Source organism: Temnothorax curvispinosus, unplaced genomic scaffold, assembly GCF_003070985.1.
Source record: "Temnothorax curvispinosus isolate PA1 unplaced genomic scaffold, ASM307098v1 QBEX01010932.1, whole genome shotgun sequence".
Classification (NCBI taxonomy): Eukaryota; Metazoa; Arthropoda; class Insecta; order Hymenoptera; family Formicidae; genus Temnothorax; species Temnothorax curvispinosus.
Window position 1 is genome coordinate 340,991 of NW_020220712.1, and position 26,192 is coordinate 367,182.

Below are 26,192 nucleotides of genomic sequence, written 5' to 3' on the forward strand. Positions count from 1 at the left end.
ATCCCATTTATCATATTTTGAGTTGCAACTCTCCAATAACATACATTTCTTTTTTTTTTCTATTAAATTAGGTAACTTATTAGATTACAAGAAATTTATAAATTGTAGAAAAGAACAAAAATATAAGTACGTCACTTACGAGAAAGTGTACATTGAAGGAAAGTTTAAGAGTGATTATTGCAGGGATTATCCTCTACAATTAATTGATTCGTAATTCATTATATTTTCTTTATTCGAAAAATTTCAATTGCAGTTATTTCAACTTCTAATTTCCCAATAGTATAATAATAATAATTTAGTTTTATGCCATTGCAGAGTGTATTTCTCCATTATAAAAAGTATGTTGTGAAACATTTGGGGCCCTGAGTTATTTCGAAACCTCGCCGAAAACGATGCCAGAATTTTGAACTTTGAATTTGTAGCTGGAATTTCAGCATTCGTGAAACCTAAGTATGTCAGCCACAGTTGCACCAATTTCAGTTAGCGCTAATTAATTACATTCTTTTTATGTGCCTGTGTCGTAAGTTTTCTTTGTCGATTTAAGAAGGATATAAAAAGGAAATACATTTTTTAATTAATGTATATGGAAGATACTTATTCTCTGAGGGAGAATTTTAATAAGCTCGCATTGTTGGTGCAACCGAACCTGAATAAAACAAACTTTTACGAGGTGCACGGAATATTTAACTTGCATTATATGTAGAGACTCTACTTTCTATCGATAGGCATGAATAGAGCGTGGGAGAAATTTAGTAATGCGATACATACGGATGTTTTTAGGAGCTATATTGCTGCCTCCGCTAAGATTCTCTCTTACAATGTACAAAAAGACATCTATTACTACGTTTAACGTTTGCGTAAACTGCATCGCAAATCATTGTTCAATCCAAAACACGGATCCTATTAAATCGTCACGCAGTTACTTTACAATAATATATCGAAATATGTATAAAATTAATTAATCTTATAGTAAGAAATATATAAAAGCAGCAACCTTTGCCTCATTGTCAGTTAGCTTCAGAATTGACGGTTATGTGAATTTATATAATAAATATATTTACAGCGAGTTCCAAAGAACGTGCCAATATATTGACATACTACAAATTATATATCGTCAGATTTTTATTGAAAAAAGTTGTCCAACACTAAAAATAGTGACAATTCTTTCCAAGACTTAATTTCATCATTACTCTTAAAGAACAGGATAATCACTTTTTTTTCACTGGACTACGAACTAATTGTGATAATGAAAGGATAATTCTCAGAAACTAAAATCTCGTGTCGTAAAATTTTGTACAATAAATAAATCATTTTACATCTACTATTTACACCTGTATCGACCAAGTACACGTATAACGTTTACAAAACACGTATGTATGAAAATACGAATGACACAAGCAGGCAGTTTCTTTTTCTCCCCTTCAATATCAACATAAGAGCGAAATTATCATTCCGGCAAGAACAAAAAAATATCGGCATTCTTAATGAGACAGTAACTGTGACGCTACTATCCGTAAGTTTTAGAAGGCAATGCATTTTGTACGTCAACCGGTGGTGTTTACTCTTGAGTACAAAATACAGCGTGCTGTATCCTCGTTTTGTATGTACAATATATGTTCCTGCACAATGGACACAATTTGTACTCTATTCTTTGACAGTTCCAGTTTCACAAAATAGTGCACTTTGAAAAAACACTCTCATTATGTGCATGTCAAATGAAATCATTTCACAAACATTCTTTGTGATCATTAGGATCAATAAAATCCGTTCAATGATCATATTCACTTCTATTGTTGTATGATCATTGTGTGACATTATATATACACATGTCTACTGGTGTTCATAGTCCGTTCTTATTTCAAGATCATCTTAAGTAATGCCTCAAGATTCTAATATGGTCATTTTATCAAACTTAAGATGGTCTTAAATATAAGATCTAACTATGAATACACCGGCCTTTGAACATCAATCAGTGCCGAGCCCGGAATACAATACAACTGAACAAATTTCACGCATTTAACGTAGTATTACTATCTTGAGAGTACAATCATGTTTCCACCTGAATTCGATTTTTGTGCGTTAAAATAAACGTATCCTCGATAATGTAATCCTTAAAGAAAAAAAATACGAATATCCTTAATTCATTTAGATCGCTATCAGACCGCGATTAAACAGAATAAAAAGCAAATTATAAATAACGTATGGATGATACTCTTGAATAAAGCTAATTTTTTAGGAAATTTTAAAGAACTGTTTATCCAAACAAATTTTGTCCTTTAGAATCATTATATTCACGAGTATCCGCCGTACGTACAGTATACAAGTATCCTCATTTTTCACCGTAAAATAAAATACCAATTAATATTTTAAGCAAACTGTTTTTTTTTCTACTTTTATCCATACATTCGAAATAAAAAAATTGATAGATATTGCTTCGTCTCTTTCGTAATTTACTCATGAAAACTAAACTAAATTATATATGTATAATTAAAATTATTCAATTAAATTATACAATTTGTTCCAGAGATACATCAGAGAAGTCGCTAACATCACAAAGTTTCGTAAAATATACCGATATGAAAATCGTCCGTATTTATATACTCAGTGTAGTTGCCATTAAGGCATTTAATCTTACACATTTACATTCGATCAAATACTTGCACAAACCCTGTAGCCCGCAGGCTAGAAACGTTCTGGAAACATTTTTTGAAAATCCTGCTATTAGTAAGCAGACGGTTATGAATTATTCGAAGGATTCGAATTCGATTCTACGCGCATCGAATTGATGTTGGCGACGATTTTTAATGCCGGGCCTAATTTGATACTCATTGCCGACATGAGGTGATCTTCTTTCAGCAGCATAAGAGCTTGGCCATCAATCTCCTGGATAGCGAAGTCTTCCGCGTAATCGGCGCATCCCGGTAGACCACGTATGAAATCGCACACTTCACCCACCTACGTGAAACACATATAATTTTTCATGTAATTTCGCTCATGTGAAGATATTCAGGTATGTTTTTTTTTATGAAAAAAATCTCAAAAATATCTTTCATTACCGTCCATTTAACTGGATTAACTTTCGGCAGTGATTCGTCGGCGGAGGATGTGGTAGTCGTAGACAACGATCTCTCCTCGCCGTTTTTCTTCGTCATGTCAACATCGACGGTTTCAGTCTCTATTTCAGTCCACTGTTTCTCCGTAGCGTCACGCATTTCACGTTTTTTACTGTAAACAAGATAAGTTCTTCGTTAAAAAAAGTATTTGCGAGAGAAAATATTTAGAAATAAAATAATTTGATAGTACATATAATACATATAATACTTGATGTTATAATGTATGTGTTCACCTCTTTGCGCACATCGACGAGCAGAATCGTTTTTCTTTTTTCAACTTAATGTTTTGTTCGTCGATCGCATTACCGCAACTTTCGCATTTACTGACTTGGCCGCTGGTTCCATCCTCTTCGTTCAAATAATTAGAACAAGATTTCTTCTCTGCGATGCAAATTTTGATTATTAGCTTGAACTTAAAACGCAACATTAATCACTCACGGGAGTAAGTTACTTACTTGGCGGCTCTTCGTGTGCATCTTTTTCTGTGACTGTATGACTCCGATTAAGGATATTAGTAGTTTCCTGACTCACCGCGAATGGTTCTGATGCTGCAGTACAGATAAGAAAATTCATGTTTATATCACAGCGACACTTAATACGATAATATAATTGATAGATAAAAATGCAATTACAATATATACCTTCATGTATTACAAATCCTTCTATCACATGCGTAAGAACCTGTGGCTTTACCATAGCTTTAGGCGGCGCTTGTTTATTATTCACTATGACTGTCGCGGAGATCGGTATAGTTTGTGACTCATCACCAACTACGCCGTTCGTAATCGCGTTTACTGTATTGGCAAGCCCTGCTAATGGGTTATTGCACTGTTTCTCGTCCACTTTTGGAGCAATTGTTTCCTCGTCTTTTTTTGCCGTCTTACATTGGTCCCCATCTACGTATAAACGGTTACGAAACCATTTTATATCTTCACCCCGCATGGATTGTATCCAATAAATTTCCTATTTACTAATAAAATGAGATTAATACCTGTTATCTCCGACTGAGGTGCTGTCGTGATATCTTCCGTGGTGACAGGTACGTCGTCTTTTTTCACAACTAACTTTACGCTATCGTCAGTTATTAACGGGGAGTTCGTGGTAGACGGTAATATCAAAGAGCACTCAGCCTGCGAATTACGGTCCGGCGATGTGATCATTATCGTCGAGTTGGTGTTATCGTGTGTCGGCTGATCCTGCGTTGCACTCACAATTGGCATCGCTTGAATTTGTGACGTACCGCTCATTATTTGATTACCCGATATAATTGTCGGATTGATAGTCTAGAAAAGAAAGAATATTCATTATTATTCTATATTCGGCATTCTTTATTTTATGCTACAGAGAAAAAAGAATAGCTTTATCATTTTACAGTTATATGCAACATAAATGAACGTTTCAAAGGCCAGTAACTTCTGAAATAGCATAGCAGTCAGTACCGGTAAAGGAATTTGTTGCATAGTTGACATCGGAGGTTGCGACATTGTATTCATCTGCGACGAGGCAGCGATCCCGACTCCAACTCCGCCCACCGAGACTACTGGCATAATGGAACGATCCGCTCCCAGGACAACGCCAGGTGGTGTTTGTTGCAGCGTCATATTCGCTACGTAATAGAAATTTTCATACTATAATACTGTCAAAAATAGTTTCTATATCTATACTCCATATTAACTTTGATACTGTAAGTATCGTGTAAATATCAACTTGAATAAGCGTTCTTACTCATGATGGGCTTAGTGTTCTGTATTTGGGAAGATTGCACTTGTTGGTACTGTTGCAGCTGCGGCTGTTGTTGCGGCGTATGTGGCTTCTGTTGTATGAAGACTTGTTGATGTTGTATTGTTGGTTGGGCTTGTTGCTGCTGCTGCTGTTGTTGTTGTTGTTGCTGTTGTTGCTGCTGCTGCTGTTGCTGTTGTTGTTGTTGTTGTTGTTGTTGTTGCGGAGTTTGTATCGGCTTGCCACGGCCTTTCCCGCTATTGCTATTCTTTGGCTGATGGCAGAAAACAAAACGTTTGTCGTAACTTAAAGGTTGTCGTGGACGTATATATTTATATATCATGGATTCTCAAGATAAAAATTAAATACCATGTGCTGATGTTAATATAATAACCTGTGTCTGTACTGTAGCTTGTACTCCATAAACTGTCTGTGTGGAAACAGAACTGGCGGCTCGTACATTGGCAGCCTGCACCAAGGATGACGGTAAGATGCTCAACGGTCGCTGTATGGTTGTGTTCGGCTTACCCTGTTGAGACTGTTGTTGCTGGATATCTATCAGCTTAGGTTTTCCACCAGTCGCCGTTATCTGTTGCACACCTTGTATCTGTTGCTGCGTCGCGAGAGCTAATCAAACAAAACAGTAAGACTTTTTAATTTCATTATTCTCTGTGTGAACGTTTCCGTTCATGTGTTACAAAAAAAATACCAAAAAAATTATAAAACAAAAAAATACTAAATTCTTATTTTGGAAATGTTTAGGTGTATTAATGAATGAATAAAATTACTGACCGTTGTGTGCCTGTAGCGGCTGTGGACTTTGTATAAACATATCAGTTTGTGCAGGACCGCGAATGAATATTTGATTAGGCGCGGCAGTGAGGAGAGTCGGTTGTTGCAATCCAGTGGTCCATACTTGAGGGGCGAATTGCCAGGGTGCAAACTGCATACCACCAGTTCTTCCACCTGAAGGTGTCCCAGTAGTGCAGGCTGTATACTGTTTGAAATATATCGTGTACTGTAGATGATAATGTTTGAAAAATGATAAGCAAACAGAAAATATGAAGCTTTAATATCGTAGAATAAATGCTCCTTTGCTATATTTACCTTTTGTACTTGGTCCTGCTTATTCGTGGACTGCTGCTGTTGTTGTTGCTGCAACGAGGGCGGTGGTTGCGGAGAACCTAATACACCGAGTTGACCGAACACTAGCGTTTGACCACCACCCGGATTAGCAGACGTGGGTACCGGTAAATAGCCGGCGGGAAATCCCGGGACTTTGTTACCACCGGCACCTGGATGACCAGCTCCTTGTCCAGGCGAAGATGTCGTAGCCAACATGTGAGGAGTTAATTGAGCTGTAGATTGAAACGGCTTTCCAGCTGCTATCACCTATAAAATATGCATTGTTTTTTAAAACTAGAAACGCGAATCTAATAATTATTAAAGAAGAAAAAATAGTGTATACGACTTTCAGAGTATATCATTTTTTGTTTAACTATCTTTGATAGTTTTATAACGTTATTTTATAATGTTGTAATGAAAAAAATAAATTATATTATTAATAGAATTAAAACAGTTTATAAGAAAACTGTTCTTTTTTTTCCTGATATTACATCACTTCGTGTGTAGGAGGCTTTAATTCTCACATTATTATTTTAATTATAGAGCAAAATTTTGTATATCAAAGTTTTCAAGATAAATTATTTTTAGAAGAATAATTAATTTTCTTTAATAAAAATTAAAGAAAATTGGATTATACCTGAATAGAAGAGGGATTTATGCCCGCCGGATGAAGCGCAAGGTTTCCTGGCATCAACAACGGTGTACCTTGAGTATTATACAATTGTTGTAAATGATAAGCTTGACTCTGCATTGGCTGTTGAATCACTTGAACTGCCTGCGGATGTGCAGCCATTGTAGTTATAGTGGTTGCACCTTGTTGACCAGATAATGTCATAGACACACCACCTACTCCCTGTTGCTGATGCTGTTGCATCGACACCGCAACAGCTCCCTGTAACTTTATTAATAACGAGATGCAAAATAATGTCGATATATTCACGCGAAGGTAAAAAAAAACACAAAGAATAAAAATAACGTGGCAATTCATAAAAAATAATTAAGTAAAATCAATAACCAAATATAATAAAAAATGTAAAATTATTTATAAAATAAAGCGAAATATATAATTTTAAACAGATGTGAAAGAATAATTACTTGTTGCGGCATGCTGGCAGCTACCTGCGGCTGCACTTGAACCTGAGTAGGTACAACATTGTGAGGTCCGTTATTTTGCTGCTGTTGCTGTGGCTGCTGCGATTGTTGTTGTGACTGCTGCTGCTGTTGCTGCTGCACTTGTTGCTGCACCTGTTGTTGCACTTGCTGCTGGACCTGTAGCTGCTGTTGCGACTGAACTTGCTGCTGTAACTGCTGCTGCGGCTGAACCTGCTGCTGTTGTACCTGGGCTTGTTGCTGGACCTGCTGAGGTTGCTGCTGTACATGTTGCTGCGACTGTTGGACATTCTGCTGCTGCTGCTGCAGGTCATGAGTTGCGATCATTATTTGTTGTTGTTGCGGTTGTTGCTGCGGCGATTGCGATTGCTGTTGTGGTTGCGATGTCGAAATTCCAATCGGTTTAACATCTGTCATGTTTCCTTATACTCTTGCGTAATTAGACTACAGACGTTCTCTTAGAAAAAGAAGTATCTCTCGCTAACAGTGTTCAACTGACGCGTAGCTCCTTTTCCTTGCCATTTTACATTCACATTCACGCCAGTTTCAATCTTCCCATCGTGCCGCATCTGCGATATATAGACGGACAAACAAAGAAAATTAATTCCTGGATAATAGCCCGACTATCGTGTCAGCTCCGCATATTTCCGCGTGCAAGGCACGCATCATCGAAGGTATATTATTTTCTTAAAAGTTTGCTCTATCGTTCGTTAACGTTCTTCTATTTTCCCATTCACGAGTTAAATGAGTAATACGATTGTATCCATTGGCAGAATATTCAACGTACTCTCTCCCGGCTCGTGTCTACGCACGGCGTTATCTTATTTTCATGTTTAAACAAAAATACCGCGGTGGGGTGTCTACTTGACGATCGAACGCGGGTTCGAGAGGCGAGCGTGAAGTAGCCATCGACGCCGCGCCATAACCTTCGCCGACAGTACGCGTGCTTTGGCGGATCCGAGAGCTCGGCGAGATTTTGTCGTCGCGAGAACGGCTACTGGCACCGGTGCCTGGGAGAGGGCTGGGAGTGAAGTCAGTGAAGTGTTGCCCTACGTTTAACGTTGCATCTTCTCTTTCTTTCTCTCTCGACGGTCACGCATGCGGAAACTCCTCGGCCCGGCAAAAGTAAGTTATCTGAAAAGTTATCAACGGTTCGTCACGTTTCGCCCGATCCTCGCCGCGCTAAAGTAACGCGCGCGATCAAGCGAGCAAAACCACATGGTTCTACTCATCCGCTCGATATCGGGGCATCCGGCGCTATTTTTTTTTCCCGTCGCCCGATCGAACGTTATTTATTCATCGTAAATTGGGCGGTTATCGCGGCCCTATCGTCGCAAGAATTAGAACCGAGCGAATATAGGTTAGGATTAGGCGGCGACATCGATATAGCTATAGTTAATATACGATATTAGAACCAAATCGCAGCGTATGCAGATCCTACTGTGTAATTAACACGTAAATCAAACAGGCAGACGCTTCGTGCGGCAATAATTATTTATCATAAATTTGCCTTAGCTACGAGATAAGGATAATGCTGAGTTAGCTGAGTATCTCGAAATGTTCGAGCGTTGTGAAGATATCGTGCGGACGTATGTACGGCGGAAGCAGTGATTTCATCAACTGTTTTCCCAGAGGAATACAGACACTGCAGAATATTATAAAAATATTAATCTCTATTTAACGGAGCGCGCCTTTTCCCCCGAAGAATACAGACACTGCAGAATATTGTAAAAATATTATTTATCTCTGTCTAGCCTGTAGTATGCTTTTCACACACAGTTGCATACTGTTCATCTAATTTCATTCTGTAATCTCATCATTTCACTTCAACATTGTCGGAGGATTACTGCAGTTTAAACACCAAATTATATATGATTTTTGTTTGACGTTCAATCTTTCCATCTGATATTGTTTTTTATTATTATATTAATATCGGAGTATTATTGCAATTCTGACGTTATAAATAAGTGAAAATCGATCGATTATGTGAATACACAGCAAATAAGTAGGGATGTGCCTAATTTCGATCTCTCTTTTGTGCCTAATAATATTTGTGCCATTTTCCATTCAGCTGAAACCATGTGTTGATTATTTGTCGGTCATGAAACATTTATTAGCATAAATATTATTGAAATGTCATCATAATGTTAAACGTCTCAATAATGTACTAATGATTACCCATTCAATTACGTGAATTTACTGTTTCAATCTCAACCTATAGGACCGTGTTATATATTTTTTATTGCATTTCTAACATTGAGATTGTATAACTTAACTTTGCATCTGATCTCATTTCAATCTTTTCATTTTACTCTAATATTGTTGCAGTATTATTGTAGTTTTTATATCGAAATTGTTTTTTTTTTCTTTTTAACTTTCCTTATATCTTTTAAAGAAGAAAACATACATCCATCTTATTTCAAATTCAAGAATTGTAAGAATGTGTAACTAAATAGATTGAATACGGTACCAACAAAATTAAGTGATGCAAATTTACTTTCTATATTGAGAAATAATTCCGCTCTCACAGAACAGCTCAATTAAGCACATTTCACAAGGAAAGGTTTTATTTTCATTTCTTTTATATAGGATGTCTCAGACTTAATCAGTCGCGTTTCACTGTAACTTGGAGTTTTGTACTTTAACAGAAACCGAAAGAATTTATCACTCGTCGCAGATTTTCAATGAAATACCTTGGACCTTAAATACATATAAAGGCTACGGTCAACGTGACGCTACAAATCCTTTGGAGCGTTCTTCTTCTTCTTTCTTTATTGAAAGAAAAGAGAAGAGGAATGCTTCGAAGCATTTGTAGCATCACGTTGACCGTAGCCAAAGTCAAACGATCTGTGAAGCTATATTGGGTAAACATTGTAACTTTAAAAAATTCGTTTGCTTTCTTTTTGTTATGGGAAAATCAGTTTCCTATAGCGCCTAATTCGTTCGATAAAAAAAATTCATAGACGCGAAAAGTAGCTCGCGACAAATCCGAGATTCTCTGCATTGCGGAAATGAAATGATATCTGATTTCGAAGTGAAACTGGTACATGAAATATATCTTGCATATGTATTACAGAATATATGTATATGTATATACGCAAACTTCTTGTAAAAGGTTCCACACATCTGGGCCACCTTTTACAACGCTAGGGCTTGAGGCTCGATACGCTTCTCGGTGAAGAGAGAGAGCGAGAGAGAGAAAATAGAAACGCGTCGCGCTTCGAATGCACCGAGGGGAGGGCAAGCAGGGCGAAAGAACGGAACACGGTCCGACGTCCCCGACGCCGAACTCGCATGGTAACGCAGAGCTCTGCATATCCCGTCACTCGAATAAAAACCATCACGGGAGGAATATCGATCCGGCGCGTAAACGCCGACGATTCCATTTTGGAATGTGCGCGGCGCGCGCGCGCGCAAACGAACAAAATGTCGCGTCCCAGCCCATATATCCACCATAATTAGCGGCACGGTAATAACGAGAGGGGAGAAAGAGGGAAGAAGGGGGGAAAGCACCGGAGAGCGGGAAATACGATTGAAAGGCGGGGTGGCGTGACGGAGAGGGGATATGACAGAGGGGAGAGAAAAATTAGGAGATGAGAGGGGGAGAGAGAGAGAAAAGAACTGTGCCATGGGGGACGGCTAACACATGGATCTCGCCATAATGGCAATTTTATGTACAAACAGATAGTTATAACGAGAGCACGCGGAGACGCTTTTTTTTTCTCTGCGACACGCTCGCCGGAAAACGCAATAAAGCGTGGCTACTGGCTGGCGTCACACGCACGATACGGGATACGGTATCCGGTATCCGGTTGTTGTCACAGCCCGTCCCTCCGTGCGAATCCGAGCGCCGAGGTGGCGGCGTCTCGCGGACGCCGACATATTGAAAATACAAAATGAAGAACACCGTTCGGAGAAACGACGGGACGGGTGTGCGAGAGAGAGGAGGTGGCAAACGAGTAGAGAGAGACAGAGACAAGGCACAGTGTTATCGAACAGTCGCACCGTGTCGATGGACCGTTGTCGCGTTCGGCGAAGATCGTCCTCGTCAGCGTGGTAGTCGAGTTGCATTCGCAAACACGGTCTAGTGATAATTTTTTTTTCTCGCGTGGCACGCACAGCGCCCACGGAGAGAGACATGGCGAAGGGGTGGATACACTCGACGGCCGCCCTACGACAACGACGACGACGACGATGACGCCACCACGAGTCGACGGAGCCTCCGACACGGACGTCTCGCTTCTACCTATTATCAGGTACTCACATGGCGACTGCGCAGTCACACACCTATATATACACGCTTCGACTGGCCGCGTATATGTGTGTGTGTGTGTACGCACACACAGAGAGTGCGCTTACGTAGATGCACGTGTGTTATGTGTATTCCCACTCACACCACCACCACCACCTTGTCCGTCGCGCAGCACACGATGCCACCAACGGCGTGTCGTTCGCTCGTTCGTAGCGTTTTCACTTTTTTACGAATCACCGTTTTTCATCGCGCGAACAACAACCCGCGAAATTCGTTGGCGCGTAGCCTGGAGTCCGTAAGAATTGGCGATAATGGTTAATCCGTCGGTGCTATCGACGATGCCGCTGCTACTGCCGTTGCTGTTAGCTGCCTCCCTGTTCCACACGGTATAATACGGACGTTACCTCCGTAATACCCGCGCGTCCCCGACGCAGCCATCCCTTCCCGTTGTAACCCTCCCGCCGCGCGCCCCGCGTCGTCCAGCCTGCCTGCTGATTGGTTCGACGGGGACAAATCCCAAAGGCATCGTCCGCTCTGAGAAAGGCGGAGCCATCGGATATGGTGGCTATAGGCGCATGCTCACTAACGGTACCGCGTTCTCTCTCTCTCGCTCTCTCTTTTGCTCGCTTTCTCTCTCTCTCTCTCTCTCTCTTTCTCTCTCTCTCTCTCTCTCTTTCTCTCTTTCTCTTTCTCTTTCTATCTCTCTTCCTCTCTTCTTCCTCACCGCCACCTATCGCATCCAGTCGTCCTATCGTGTGCACGCACACAGAGACGCGAACCATTTGTTCCTGTACGTATACAGATCTATAGTCCATGCTATATTTCACAGCATAGCACCGGCAGAAACGTGCTGAGTTTTCCGAGTGCCCTGGTATCCCGCTTTACACATTTCTCCTAAAAATCTCTTTCTCTTTTTTTTTTCTTTTTGTCAGAAATCATTGTTTATTTCCTTTTTGAATATTTACTTGAGAATTATAATTGTGATACTAATAAAAACTTAATACGTTATTATTGATAATAATGAATAATTTATTTGTTGCGTTGTTCGATCATATTGTTATCTAATTGATATTATTGAATGACATATTCAGTGATAATTGAAAATACGTTACAGTTTAAAATTGCAATTAATTAATTTTATATTTATTTTATAACTCACACGATTGTTATTCAAACAATTTATAATTTCTATATTTAATTTGTATATTTACATTAAACATATTTATTTTATATGTATTATATAAGTTTTGTGAGATTTTATAAAAATGTTAACGACAGAAAAAAACTGAAAAAACGAGTGTTATTAAATCTCTTTTAATAAAAATATTTAAATCGATAAATTGTACAGAGATTGTTGTTACGATCTTCATTTCTTATTACAGTGAGAAAAGATAACAACAAATTACGCTGATAATATCATCTATTATTCATATCATATCGTAAACAGCACACGATCGATTATTACCAGTTGCGCTAATCATCACCAGAAACTTTACGTAACAACGATTGCACGACCAGCATTTCTAGAAAAACTTTTTACTCCACATGAAGAGCCACTTTTTAATGCATGTAAGATTACGTATCATACGTATATGATATTATTACTAATCCAACTGTGTGTGCTTATTATTTTATACATTTACATGAACGAAAACAATCATTATTAATACTTTTAACTTACATCAAAATATTATCGTAATATCGTAAAGTTAATATATAAAAATGCACATATTTATGTATTTTTGTATATCTTATTGTATATTTGTATATTTTAAATTACAAGAAATCTATGCAAAATTCTAAGAACAGACTTGCCCCTCCAAACTATTAGACTCTCTTCTTAGGAAATTTCTTGTTACATGTTTACAATTGAACGGAAAAAATTTACAAAGTATTCAAAAAGATTTCAAAGACGTGAAGGTCACTTGTTAATGGCTAATGTTTCTGCTGTACAGGTTCTATGAGTTATATCCTTTGGAATGACTATTCCCCCTACAACGAAACACATTGTACATAAGAGAAAGAGAGAAAAGAGTGTGTTTGCTGCGAATAAAATGAAATAAGTTCTTTTCGTCCTAACATAATATGCTCGTCTTAACATATGTTCTTTCGTAGCTCTCTCTTTGTTTTATAAAACTTTATATTATTCGAGATACGAAATAAATTCGTAAAATATTGTTTTAATCAATACGTGCGCGCATGTAATTTTGCTGCAAAACAATAGTTCTTTTTGTTCTTATTTACAATATTTGATTTTGGTATTCTAAAAATCTTTTTTCGCAATTTAATCCTTTCTAAGTTGCCGAAATATATAAATGTTGTAATAATAATCTTAACGCTGTTAAGCCAATTACAGCAAAGTAATGTGTATATAGTATGCAGTTGGAATAAAACATAGTGACGTAATGTAGCGAGAAGTTCGCACACGAAGTTTAGTATCTGTGGCCCCGTGCGGGCGCAACACGGCCCTGACGCGCAACTGTCTCTAAGCCGAGTTTATGCTTCCCGGCTCGAAACTCGGGGACTTGCGAGCCGCACGCAATTGGCTCCTCGCGTTCTTGCAGAAATTTTCCGTCCAATCGGTGCGTTCAAGTTGCTCGTAGCTGTTTGTTATTTTTTTTTTACGCAACGAGCGTACATACGTAAGCAAAACTTCGGAAAAACAAAAAACATGGGCATCTCGCGTCCTTGACGTCCTCGACGCGACGCGGTGTCGAGGAAAGCTCCAATTTTGATGCCAAAACCTCCATGCATAATGCATCCTGCTCCGCCCAAGGCACGGGGATCCATCTTCATCTATGGATCAAGGACGCGGAGTCTCGCGTTTCGGCGGTCGGAACTTCGGCCCTTAAAAAACTCTTCCACGTGTACTACCTCTGTATTTGCCTAGGACGAAGCATGGCAAGCTTATCGCGCGCAATTTTATACGCCGAAACGCGAACGCGTTTTGTTTTTGGCGCTGTCGAACGCGATCAAAACCGCACGCTTAATTAAGAAAATTGTTAATTAAAAATCCTTCTGTTTACGGTACTCGATCCTACGTATGGAAACGAGTGTACCTCGACAGCATTTCCCAGATATAGAATCGTAAAAAAGGAGTAAAACCACGCTAACGTGAAATACAAGGGATTTATCGTTCATCTCCCAATACCGGTCTCGGATTTCGACGCGAGGTGCGACGGTAGGACGTATCGCGCGTAGGGTAGGAACAGTCCCGGCTGTACCAATCCCAGTAACCAAGTCCCTGCGTGAGCGGCGGACGCGCGCGCGCGCACGTACGACGTTCTCATGCGCGCGCGCGCGCGCACATATATGCATGTGTATGCGCGCTTGACGAGGGTCGGGTCGGTGGATCGTGGCGTGTAGGGGAAGAGGAAGGGGGGGAGATTGCCCTATAGTCCACGTCTATGCTATGCTGCGAACGATGGAGCGTATCTTCGGCATCTGTAGTTTGCCGTTCGACCGTAGAGCTCGATGGCGCGCGGGTGGGAGAAGCGACGCAGCCAATGGTGTGGGTCGCGACGGGGTTGCCAGGGAAACAAGTTAATGATTCGGGCTGCTACCGAGGAATTGGTCTGGCCTGGGGTACGGCCGGCGCGTGTAACGTCGTTGCGTGACCGCGCATGTGCCGCGCTGCCCCCGCCAAGAGGGGGGGAGAACAGATCCTCTTTCTCTCGCTCGCGCCCGTTCGTATCGCGCGTCGTCCCGTCTCCTTCCGTCTCGTTCCGCCTCGATTCGCCTCGAGTCTCGATATAGTCATGGTCGATGTCCGTGAATTGGTCGCGCGCAGCGCCTGTGTGCGCGCGTATACACGGTTGCGTGAGCACACGTACACGTGTGGCCATCGCTACTATCGCGAGAGGCTCGTGTGTTCATTCTGATTCGACCGGTATACACACATACGCGCTCCGTACACGCGGCACGCTATATCACGTGTAGGACGCGGCGGGCGCGCGCGCGCGCGCGCGCACACAGCGCTTAAGTCGTCGCGACGATTGGTTCCCTTCCCACCACGCTCGATCTCTCTCCCTTGAAATTTTCTCTCTTCCCTCTTCCCTTCCCACCCCGGGCCGCTCTTTCTTCTCTTCGTATGTCCATCGCGGTTCCCTCTCTACCGCGGGCTCATTTCACTGCCATCTCCTCCTTCCCACACTCAACCGTCCCCTCCCTCTCCACCCCCTGACCTCCTTTTCCCCACACAAGTCTGCTCGGTAATATACCGCCGCATATCGTTCGATGATACACGACGGGGAAGGGGCAGGAGTAGGAGGGCTTCCCCATCGAAAGATTCGCTGTAGATTATAATATATCCGATGTCTGCATCCGATCGGTCCTCGAATTAACGTCGAGAAAATGGTAGCGACCGCGCGGCGACCGAATGGGGGGAGGGGAGCGAAGCGTAATTGCCGAATGCCGTGCGAGTGCCATGACGGACTCGTCGGGTTGGGGCAACGACGCTCGAGGGCATCGGGCCATCCTCTTCGTCGCTGAATATCCCGATATTCGATTTGCAATATAATCTTCGCTCCGAATGAGAGCGTCTCTCATTATCTGACTGCGCATTACGTGCAAATTAATATTGTTAATTCTCAATTTAGCATAATTAATTGTATGGAACGGTCACGTCATTACGTTTTATATGGCAAAATCGAAAATTTAATACATCTTTATGGCTCTTTCTGTTTCTAATTTCAAGTAATGAGCCAGCAATTTTACATCAGATTGAGCGCCAAGAAAGAAATATATATCAAGAAACACACACCTATAAAACGTTACAAATATAAAATACACATAAGGATACATACAAATATAAAATACATATACAAGGGGCTATACATATTTACAAGTCGGTGCACGTATTGTAATTTGATACGAGTGATATCGTTATTATCTCCCACGCGGCCGATTAAGGGGGGTTAACGATCCGACTCCACACGATACTCCAAGACAATCGTTCAGGAATCGTAAGACTTGCTTGTCTGTGCAACATTTGCGACATACGTTCATGCTGAGAATACAATCTCTTTCGCTATAAATTCCGATCTATATCGGCTAATTATTCTACAGGATAATAATCTCGTTATCTTTACGAGAGAGTAAAAAATTTCTTCTTTAATATCTGCGTATAATAGCCTCTTTTAATATGGCACTTGTACGATGAGAGAGAGAGAGAGTGAGAGGGTGGGAGGGAGGGAGGGAGGGAAGAGAAAGAGAGTTTATTATGTTATATGTATTGCCAAAGGTTGCGAAACCGGTACAATCTCGGCGAGTTCAATTTCCGACGCTATAGACATGCGAAAAAGACCCTTATGTTGGACGTTGTGTTTCGTTTATTCGTGAATAAGCAGAAGATTCATTATCGCACGTGTATATGCTATCCAAATACAATCTTTGCGAAGTTATATACTGATATCGATCCTCTAACTGTAAAACAAATATGTAAACTTATGTGAACAAGTTCAAAAATCACAAAATTTATAACGCAAATGTATAAATTTTATTATAAATTGTGTGATTTTTAAACTTGCTGCTCATGTAAATTTTACACTGTACAACGTGAGTGTATTTGCCCAACTTACAGAATATTTATAATCTTCTTTATTCCCTACTTAAGAATTTAAAGATTAATCATTCGTGTTACATTATACTGATGACTATTACTTTAAAGTAAATATATCCGTTCATAAATCTCGTCACCGTTTCTTCTTGGGAAATACTAAAAGATATAAGCGGACTATTGCATATTAGATAACAAGCTAAGCACATATGCTTTCGTAAAGTCAAACATTTGATTGATATTCATTCGTCCATTAGTTTATTGTTGAAGTATAAATATTTCTAAAATTGTCGGCCGGAAAGATACGTTTGTCTCCATTGTGCTCAATATTTCTTTCAAAAGGCCTGATGGGACTTTAACGAGTCCCGCGGTGCGTCTACAACGAATCGGTCGAACGAGCGGCGTTCCTTGGGCGGTGCTGTTCTCCATTGTGTTCCTCGAATTTGAGAAATGAAGACGAGTTACGCCCGTCCCGCGATGTCGCTTAACTGACGACGCGACGGGTTTTATCGATTGGACACTTAAGATTTCAGCGGCTGGATTAAGCTTCATCGATCCATCGCTTCTATTTTCCACCTGCCGGCCACGCTAAAATTAAGTTCTTAATAATTCCCTCCCTCCACACGGTTTTTCGCGGACGTCGAACGGTCTAACGGACGCGAGTTGTTGTCGCCACGTAGGACGGTACGTTTATCGCGGGACCGATTAATTATGGACGCAATTACGGAACGTCCGCGGGAAACGTATTCTATCAATCGAAAAATCGCGATGCGACCGAACGTGCGTGGGGATAAACGCTCGTTTATTCGTGTCAAATCGCGATATATATATATAGGGCACTTGCACACCGTGCACTGTGAAAAGGGTATGATTTACATATCGAATAATATTGCACAGAGCTCGCGAAAGAGCACTCGAACGAAATCCTGCTAATTGCACGAATACAATTGCAACGTGGAAATTATAATACCTTTGTTACGCGTCAACGAGCGCGTGGAAACGGTAAAGATATCACAAAGCGCATCTCGTTTACTCTCTTGCCACCAATTTTCTTTATGCGCACGGAGAAATCGGTTTTATTCGTGCGCCCTTATTACACGTCGCGATTCTTTTTACTCGATTATCCATAATTTATCAATGGCGCGGAAGGGAAATGGAAAGCCTCGTATCGTTTGTATGGACACAGGTGGAATTATATATAGAGATAGAATTACATACATACGGTATATGAAGGATATGTTGAACGTAAAACGGTAACGATGTTTCTGATGCGTCACGAGGTCTTTCCAAAGGCGCACCTTTAGTCCGGAATAATTTGAAGAAAATTACCGTGTTAAGTGTTTTTTTTTTTTTTTTGTTATTCGACTCACAATCGGTGTTTAATTCCCGTTTAATTCGGACCTGGAGTGACTCGAATTCGCATCCCAATGGCAATTTGCGAAATGATATACGACACTGACCTCGTATACGACTGTGGATAAAAGGCGTTAAATTTGCAGTCACGGTTCGCCGAATAATCGCGTAATCGGTTTTGATAAAAATAGTCTCCTGTTACGAGGCGACGAGGAGACGAGATACGATTATTGTCTCTCGTCAGAGGAAGATCAAGAATTAAGATATTATCTTGGTAGGTCGCTTCCTTGTATATTTTGATTCATTGGCGAACTTCATGGAGGCCAATTCGCAGAAGCTCGTATCTGAGGAACTTTATCGAGGTTCGGGGAAAGATATATGCAGCTTCATCTCTTCATACGTTGTCTCTTGCGAAATGAAGTACAATAATAAATTAGGTCCAGAATGCTATAATAGACAATAATAAATAATGACAAAAATCGTCATGCTATGAAACAATCACCACGTTTAATGGATTAAAAAAGAAAAAGTCCTTTCTCCTTAATTTTTATTCTTTAATATCTTCACAACGACATATCGATGGAACGAGCTTAACGATCGCATTTTGACGCCAAATACGAAAAGTCTAAAAAAAAAAATCGATCAACATTCTCACGTAATCAACGTTCACACGTAAACTGCATCTCTAACTTGTATTGTTCACTGAACTTCAAGTGACTTCGCGTTCTCAAACTCGTTAGAAACACATTAATAAGGATTATCACATTGGATGTTGAGAAATAAATTCCAAAGTTCTTATCAGAGAGAATGTCATTTACACTCGAGACGAATATTTCTTCTTAAGATTTAAAACTGGTGCTTACAACAGAAGATACAGAAGATATGCGATAACTTCTGATATCGATACCGAAGAAGAAGTATCTGGATATAGATTGTCGGGCGGATTCCCCGCAAACCGATAAATTCGGTTATATTGTGTAAACCCCAACACGGCCGCCTCTTCGGCGCGCCATTACGCCGATCGCCGGGACATATACGCGCGCGGTTTTGTATCAATTACAGACGCGACGAATCGCGCTTTCTGCACGATCGTGCGATCGCGTGAAAGGCGCACCGCCGCGCCGCGGCCGTACGTACGTCCGGCTATAAATAGGCATGCTAAGATAGCCACGCCTTAATCACTGTAAACGCCGGGACGGACAGCCGCGTTAACGCTCGTCTCTGATATTGTTGCGGCCGTTGCGACAGACGTCGTTTTGAAATCCGTTGCGCGTTCGTTCGTTCATTGTGTCCGCGTCTGTCACAGTGTCACATGCCGCAACGAATTATCGTGACGACGATAACGATTTAAAATGGATGACCGAAAAGAATTTTAATATACGTTGTACGTCCATTAAGAAATAAGGTCTAAATAAGGTCTAAATAAGGTTATCGTATAGTTAGAGAGTTGGTAAAAGAATGAGTCTAATTCTCCAGATAATTTTTCATCCCAAATCTTTTCTCCTCACTCACGCAATATGCCATGAAGATACCAGAGATCTTTGCTGACACAAAAGATGAACCTAAGTTTTTGTGCTGAAACTGAAAAGAAAAATTTAATCCAAGATAAACGGTCGTCTTTATGCAACGTTATCTTTGCCTTATCTCTGCAAATCTACAATGCAGATTGGGGAGATGTTTTGTTGCTCATTTTCTTAGATTATCCCATACCTCTTGTGACGTTTCACGAAGTAACGGGATTGCTTTCGAAGTTGAAGTTACTCGAGAAAAGCGTTAAACGCGTAATTTAATATTACACTGTGCAGATATGTATAAATATATCAAGTCTTAAAATTCGAAAATAAAGCCTAAAAATTATAATTTTTCATATGTACGTATATTACAGATGTCAATTAATTAACATTATATTTGGCATGATACATTTTTTAGAGTAGAGGATGTGAATTGTAATTGATATGTGAAAAAGATATACATACATATAATAAAATAAATAATATAATAGAGAAAATAATAGAAAAAAATAGTACGAATTTTTAATTGCGATATACTATATGCGATCTTAATCTCATTCAATCGACCGTCATTAATTCGCGATGGATCAAATATGGCGGAGATCAATATCGCGTTTAAGCTCTTGGTATGATGACTTCAAGATCTTATTTGTTAAATCTGTTCTTTGCAGCTATACTATATTTCTGCACTACTTCAGATAAAATGTATATGTAATTAGACATTAGGGGGAGAAAGATAGAACAGATAAAAAGTGAAAAATTCAGCTAGAATAAACAGAGTTATTACTCTATAAAACAAACGGTCTATTTTTATTTCCTTAACCCCCTCAATTTTGAGGGGATGAGTTAGGCTCTGTGCACAATAGAGCACATATTAGAAATAAGAACAAATATTAAATATTAGGACATGTAAATGTAGGAATATTCCTATATTTACATCTTATATTTTATTCTTTTCTATTGTGCGTTACGTTTAATTATTATTTCTAATTCCGATTCCTAATATTTAATAATTATTCCTATTCCTAATACGTGCTCTATTGTGCGCAGGCCCTTATTCTCGTAAGAGTCATATATTCTCGAAAGTATTACCCTGTCGATAATAAGCGCAAGTAGAAATTCTTCGAGTAGAAGTTGACAACTGACCTGAAGATGGCGGTAGTTTCAATCAAGCAAATTATGATTTATCGTGTCGATAAATAATGCTGTAATCACGAAACTATGCTAATATGTGGGTGTGCTCCGAAATGTGCCGACGGTATTGAAATCTATACGTAACGTGATGAACTATATAGATTCTCAGTATTTTGTCAGTACATTTCGCGATGTGTCTAATGTAATTGATTATTAATTAATTATTAATAGAAATATGAAATAATTATTACTAGAAATTATAGTTTTATCTTATTTTATTAATAAAATTAACCAATTTTAATTATTAATACAAGAATTTGTTTATTTATATGAAGTCAATATTCAATCTTTTGTTTATCTAAATAAATTATTTTATTATAAATCTGAATTATTTTGCAAAATATTTTAATTGCCATTATGAAAATGAAACTTTGCGTATCACCTGGCAATTGTGTCATCATATTATATTTAGCCATCTTTATTTCAAAGCTATGCAGCGACCTTGATATAAAACATGGTTTGAAGATGCGAAATAATTACATAGCGATAAATTAGTTTTGTCGCGATTAGTTTCGTGAAATACAAATGTAACTTAGCTCTCGAATGTTATGTGTTTATACTTATACTTTCGTCGTATTTTTATAATAAATGGTTTAAAAGTTATATATATATATATATATATATATATGTTCTTCCTTGATAGACTTTATTCTTTAGCGACAAGCTTTTTTGAATAAATTTCTTATCCCTCTTTCTTCGCTAATCAATCGTGTGAAGCAAAGGACACTTTCGGTAACAAATATTTTTTTTCTTGCGGTCTATCATTTTTTGTCGATTCTCTGTGAGAAAAATATAAGCTGAAGATTGTGTTCGATTCAATTGAGATTACAAATATTGGTGTCTTTTTTTCTTTTTCAGGATTAATTAAACGTGGGAAATGATCGCGATGCGAGGCGCCCTGATGGGTATCTTCCTTCGATGCAACGAAGTCGCTGCTCGATGTTCGGGGAAAATCGTAAGTCGCTACTATCAGACCGGTGGTGCGAAACCCGAATTAACATCGATCAGGTACAAAATGCGACGCGGACCCTACGCCACGATCACGAACGCGGACGTTCGCTTCTTTGAGTCGTTGCTCGGCTCCAATCGCCTCATCACGGACCCGGATGAATGTGAGAGCTACAACATCGACTTTCCAAGGACCGTCAGGGGTAAGCTCAAAAGGATAAAGAGATGCGAGGGAGAATTTTTAATTAAATTTTTATGGAAAATATATTTGGAAAAAAAGTAATTTTTTTTATCTCAAGAGAATTCTTGTTTTGATTAAAATAATAAATATTATGTCAATGTAAGTGAAATCAGAGAATTTGCGAATCTTATATCTATACTTTATTGCTAAATAAATATTTTTATATATTTTTTTAAATAATAATAAAATAAAAATTTGGAAAAAACTACAATTAAAACAACAATTTGTTCACATATTACTTTTCTCCAAAATAAGACAAATTTCCTGTAGTGTGCTATTTTTAACACACTGAAATGTCTAAAATATCTTTTTCTGAACTATGAAGTTTATATTAAAAAAAGAGAGTGCATGTGTGACCACATGCTCGTATAGTTCAAATAGAAGAAAAATGCATCGTTAATATTTTTTTGGAGTAAAAATCCGAAATTCTTTTACATTTTCAAATCACGTGGTTGTCGGTTATAATTGCAGGTGCCAGTCGGTTGGTGTTGAAACCGAAATCCACCGAGGAAGTATCAGCTTGCTTAAAATATTGCAACGAAAAGCGATTAGCAGTTTGCCCGCAAAGCGGTAACACCGGTCTCGTCTCAGGAAGCAACCCAGTATTTGATGAAATCGTCATTTCGATGAAGCTCATGAATAAAATTCTGGATACGAATGAATTGGCGGGTACGTGATAAGTGCAATTATGACATCAACTCAAAGATGTGATCTGAAGATTTTCGGAAACCCTGCCAGAAAACTGGGCGAAAACCTTCAATATTTATGTTGCGATTACAGCTGCCAAATTCTGTTACTATCTAAAGCTTCTGTTAAAGTATTTAAAATTGGAAAGATTTATTTTAATTTGTATATTTTTTAAATATATAAATTAGTCTAAAGTAGAATCTCTGAGTTAAAAGAATTAAACTGAGATATTTTACCCCTGTTTTTAATAATGTCTTTTGAAAAAATATGTTTCAGAGGATAACACATGTGAATAGTACGCAGTATGATTCCTTAAAATCTCACATGACCAAAAAGACATTATATAAGCTACATATAACTGTTCGTTTCTCTCTTGTGTTACCTTACATTATATTAAAAACACAAACACTTGGTGTTAGGTGTACTGACATGCGAGGCTGGCTGCGTTTTACAGGACCTGGAAAATCACTTGGCTACCGTCGGTCTTATGATGCCTTTGGATCTGGGTGCTAAAGGTAGCTGCTTGATTGGCGGTTGCGTGTCCACTAATGCAGGTGGAGTAAGACTTTTGCGTTACGGCAATCTTCACGGAAACGTCTTGGGAATCGAAGCCGTAAGTCTTAAATACAAATCGTTAAAATTATTATAATATTATTCTTTAATTTATATACATTATATGTAATTTATATATGACAGTGTTAAAAGGTATAAATAATTATATCTGTCAATATTTTTGTTGTCTAAATTACATGATATGCTTACAATTTATATAAACTAAAATTATTTTTATGTTCTTCTCATAATTATTTACTATTATATTGTAAATTTTTAAATTATTATTGAAAGTTGGGAAAGAACAAAATGATTAATTAATTTTCCAAAGTTAGAAAAATTAAATTTCTCTGTTTTTGAAGATTCAAATTTTTCTCCTTGCAGCTTAATATAATCGAAAATAATATTAATTATTTTTATAGGTGAAGGCAAACGGCGATGTCGTGGACGCACTGAATGTTTTAAAGAAGAATAATACCGGCTATCATTTGAAACATCTATTTATCGGGTCGGAAGGCACGTTAGGAATTGTAACCAAAGTAGCTATTCAGTGTCCACCGTTGCCAAAGGCCGTGAATGTCGCATTTCTAGGTATATTTAAAATGCAAATATAAAAATATAAAAATATGTTAGTATACACTAAATTTAATATATAAGTTAAACTACAATACACATGCACACACACATGTACAGTTGTACACCTTACTATAAAATTTTGTCGACTTAAAATGTAAAAATTTAATGTTTAAGTATTTTGTATGTTAATTATATAATTTTTTCAGGATTGGCGAGCTTTGATAAGGTGATGAAAACATATCATTTAGCGAGACGCGAACTAGGCGAAATTCTTTCTTCCTGCGAAATGATGGACCGACTATCTCTGGATGTCTCCATCAACAACCTAGGCATGAAGAATCCGTTGACGAGCCGCAAAGATGGTCACGAGTTTTATATGCTTATTGAAACCTCCGGTAGCCATCTGGCCCATGACGAAGAGAAACTATCCTCGTTTGTCGAAAAAGCGATTAGTAATGATTTCATCGAAGATGGCACTTTGACTAACGAAACAACAAAAGTGGAAAATATTTGGAGTCTTCGAGAAAGAATCAGTGAGGGTGTCTTACGTGACGGATATGTCTTCAAATACGACATCTCTCTACCTTTCTCATCATTTTATGAGGTCGTCAAGGTACTTCGCAAGCGAATATCCGATCCGCGTGTTGTTAGGATCAGCGGTTACGGTCATTTAGGTATCTCTTATGCAAATAAAGATAATTTAAATGTCTAGAAATATATATTTGACGTTCACGAATAATTTCCCTTTTTTTTGTCTTCAGGCGACGGAAACATCCACGTACAAATCTCCATACCGGAATACTACGAGGACGTGGCCGCACAATTAGAACCTTTTATCTTTGAATACGTGTCACAGTGCCAGGGTAGCATCAGTGCCGAACACGGCATCGGTTTCAAAAAGACCAAATATCTTCACCTGAGCAAAAGTTCTTCTGAGATCGAGATGATGTACGGTCTGAAGAAAATGATGGATCCGAATGGCATCCTAAATCCATATAAAGTTTTAGCAGAGAAGTCATGATTATCGTGAAAATAATCGTAAACAAAAACGGTGTGTAAATGTTCAATGTGCCATTTAAACAAAATCGATAGAAGATCAAGTAAAGTCGCGCGATTATCTAAATAATTATCATCATGGGATGCTTAAGAAAATGCTTAAGAAAATATAGTATTTGTATTGTGTGCTATTAATACAATAGTACTTGGCGTTACATGTGCGCTGACTTCACATACGAGGTTCTGCATACTTTTTTTTTGGCTGTTTTCCATCTGCCAATAAAAGCAGATAAAACGAATCGGTGACTAATACATCTCGAAATAGATGAGTAGCATATAATAGGTAGCATAGTAGGTAACAGCTAGAAGAAATATCAAAACAATATGTTCTCGCAAAAGTAGAATGTTTTAGATACTTATATCTATCATTATCTAATTTTGAAATATAGCGATGTGATATAAATGTGTACCTGATATGTGTGATAAGAAGAGAATGTAACTATATGAAGCGGGTAATAGTTAACAGGAATCTCTGAATATCAAAGAAATGCAAAGGTATTTCTTCTGTTGCATACATGCACGCTTGCCTGTATTTAATCCAGCCATGAAACATTTATACTATAGAATTTTATCTAGAAAAAAAAATCATGAATGAAATAAACTTTCAATAACGATTTTATTTTTAGAATTAGTATATTTTTTATTCTTTTTCTCTTTTCTCTGAGAATTTAAGATAAATATGACTGTTTTTTCGCGATAACAGGATTTAATTTAATACCTAAATTTGACATGAGTGTCTGAAATATAAATTTTCAAACGAACCTAATAAATGATTAAGTATAACAATATTTGTTATAGTTTAGACACTTATTCGCTCAGTTTTTTTTTAATGTTTTGTGTATTTAACCCTTTTAATAAAAATTATTCGTATTTTTGATAATATTCTATTTTCTGATAAGTTTTTAAATACATACATCAAAATATGTATGTTCTAGAAGCCATTTGTATAGGTAATGCTAAAAGGAATTAACGTATATTTATAGATATAAAAATATAAAAAATATAAGTATATATAGTAATATTTTTTTATTTTATAATATAACATTATTGTATAGTACAATATAAAATTATAATATAATTATATTATATCATATATTATATTATACTATATTTTAATAACATAATGTGTTATTTCATAATTCAAAATATGTAGCTGCGGTTACAGTGAAAACGAGACCACAAATGCCATCAGTTCTTA

The 26,192-nt window shown here is 38.2% G+C and overlaps 2 protein-coding genes across 8 annotated transcripts; one reads left to right on the plus strand and one right to left on the minus strand.

The window, feature by feature from the left end:
• Positions 1 to 214: 214 nt before the first annotated feature.
• Positions 215 to 11,698, minus strand: LOC112460937 (mediator of RNA polymerase II transcription subunit 15). Of its 6 annotated transcripts, none has more exons than XM_025025896.1 (14): positions 11,332 to 11,698; positions 7,053 to 7,636; positions 6,595 to 6,855; positions 5,940 to 6,224; positions 5,625 to 5,829; positions 5,227 to 5,459; positions 4,839 to 5,106; positions 4,553 to 4,719; positions 4,105 to 4,396; positions 3,755 to 4,009; positions 3,569 to 3,661; positions 3,347 to 3,494; positions 3,057 to 3,225; positions 215 to 2,955 (listed from the first exon to the last, which is right to left on the minus strand). In XM_025025896.1, exons 2-14 carry the CDS (start codon positions 7,482 to 7,484, stop codon positions 2,737 to 2,739), a joined length of 3,027 nt encoding a protein of 1,008 aa, XP_024881664.1. In that variant the 5' UTR covers positions 7,485 to 7,636; positions 11,332 to 11,698; the 3' UTR covers positions 215 to 2,736. The 6 variants fall into 6 exon arrangements, with proteins under 6 accessions (XP_024881664.1, XP_024881662.1, XP_024881659.1 ...); XM_025025894.1 differs by having other exon boundaries at positions 2,737 to 2,955; positions 11,476 to 11,698; XM_025025891.1 differs by having other exon boundaries at positions 2,737 to 2,955; positions 11,462 to 11,698.
• LOC112460938 (D-2-hydroxyglutarate dehydrogenase, mitochondrial) lies at positions 7,999 to 25,626 on the plus strand. Of its 2 annotated transcripts, none has more exons than XM_025025897.1 (7): positions 7,999 to 8,192; positions 21,793 to 22,085; positions 22,595 to 22,792; positions 23,230 to 23,423; positions 23,785 to 23,953; positions 24,145 to 24,612; positions 24,700 to 25,626. In XM_025025897.1, exons 2-7 carry the CDS (start codon positions 21,812 to 21,814, stop codon positions 24,957 to 24,959), a joined length of 1,563 nt encoding a protein of 520 aa, XP_024881665.1. In that variant the 5' UTR covers positions 7,999 to 8,192; positions 21,793 to 21,811; the 3' UTR covers positions 24,960 to 25,626. The 2 variants fall into 2 exon arrangements, with proteins under 2 accessions (XP_024881665.1, XP_024881666.1); XM_025025898.1 differs by lacking the exon at positions 7,999 to 8,192 and adding an exon at positions 11,232 to 11,323.
• Positions 25,627 to 26,192: the final 566 nt, after the last annotated feature.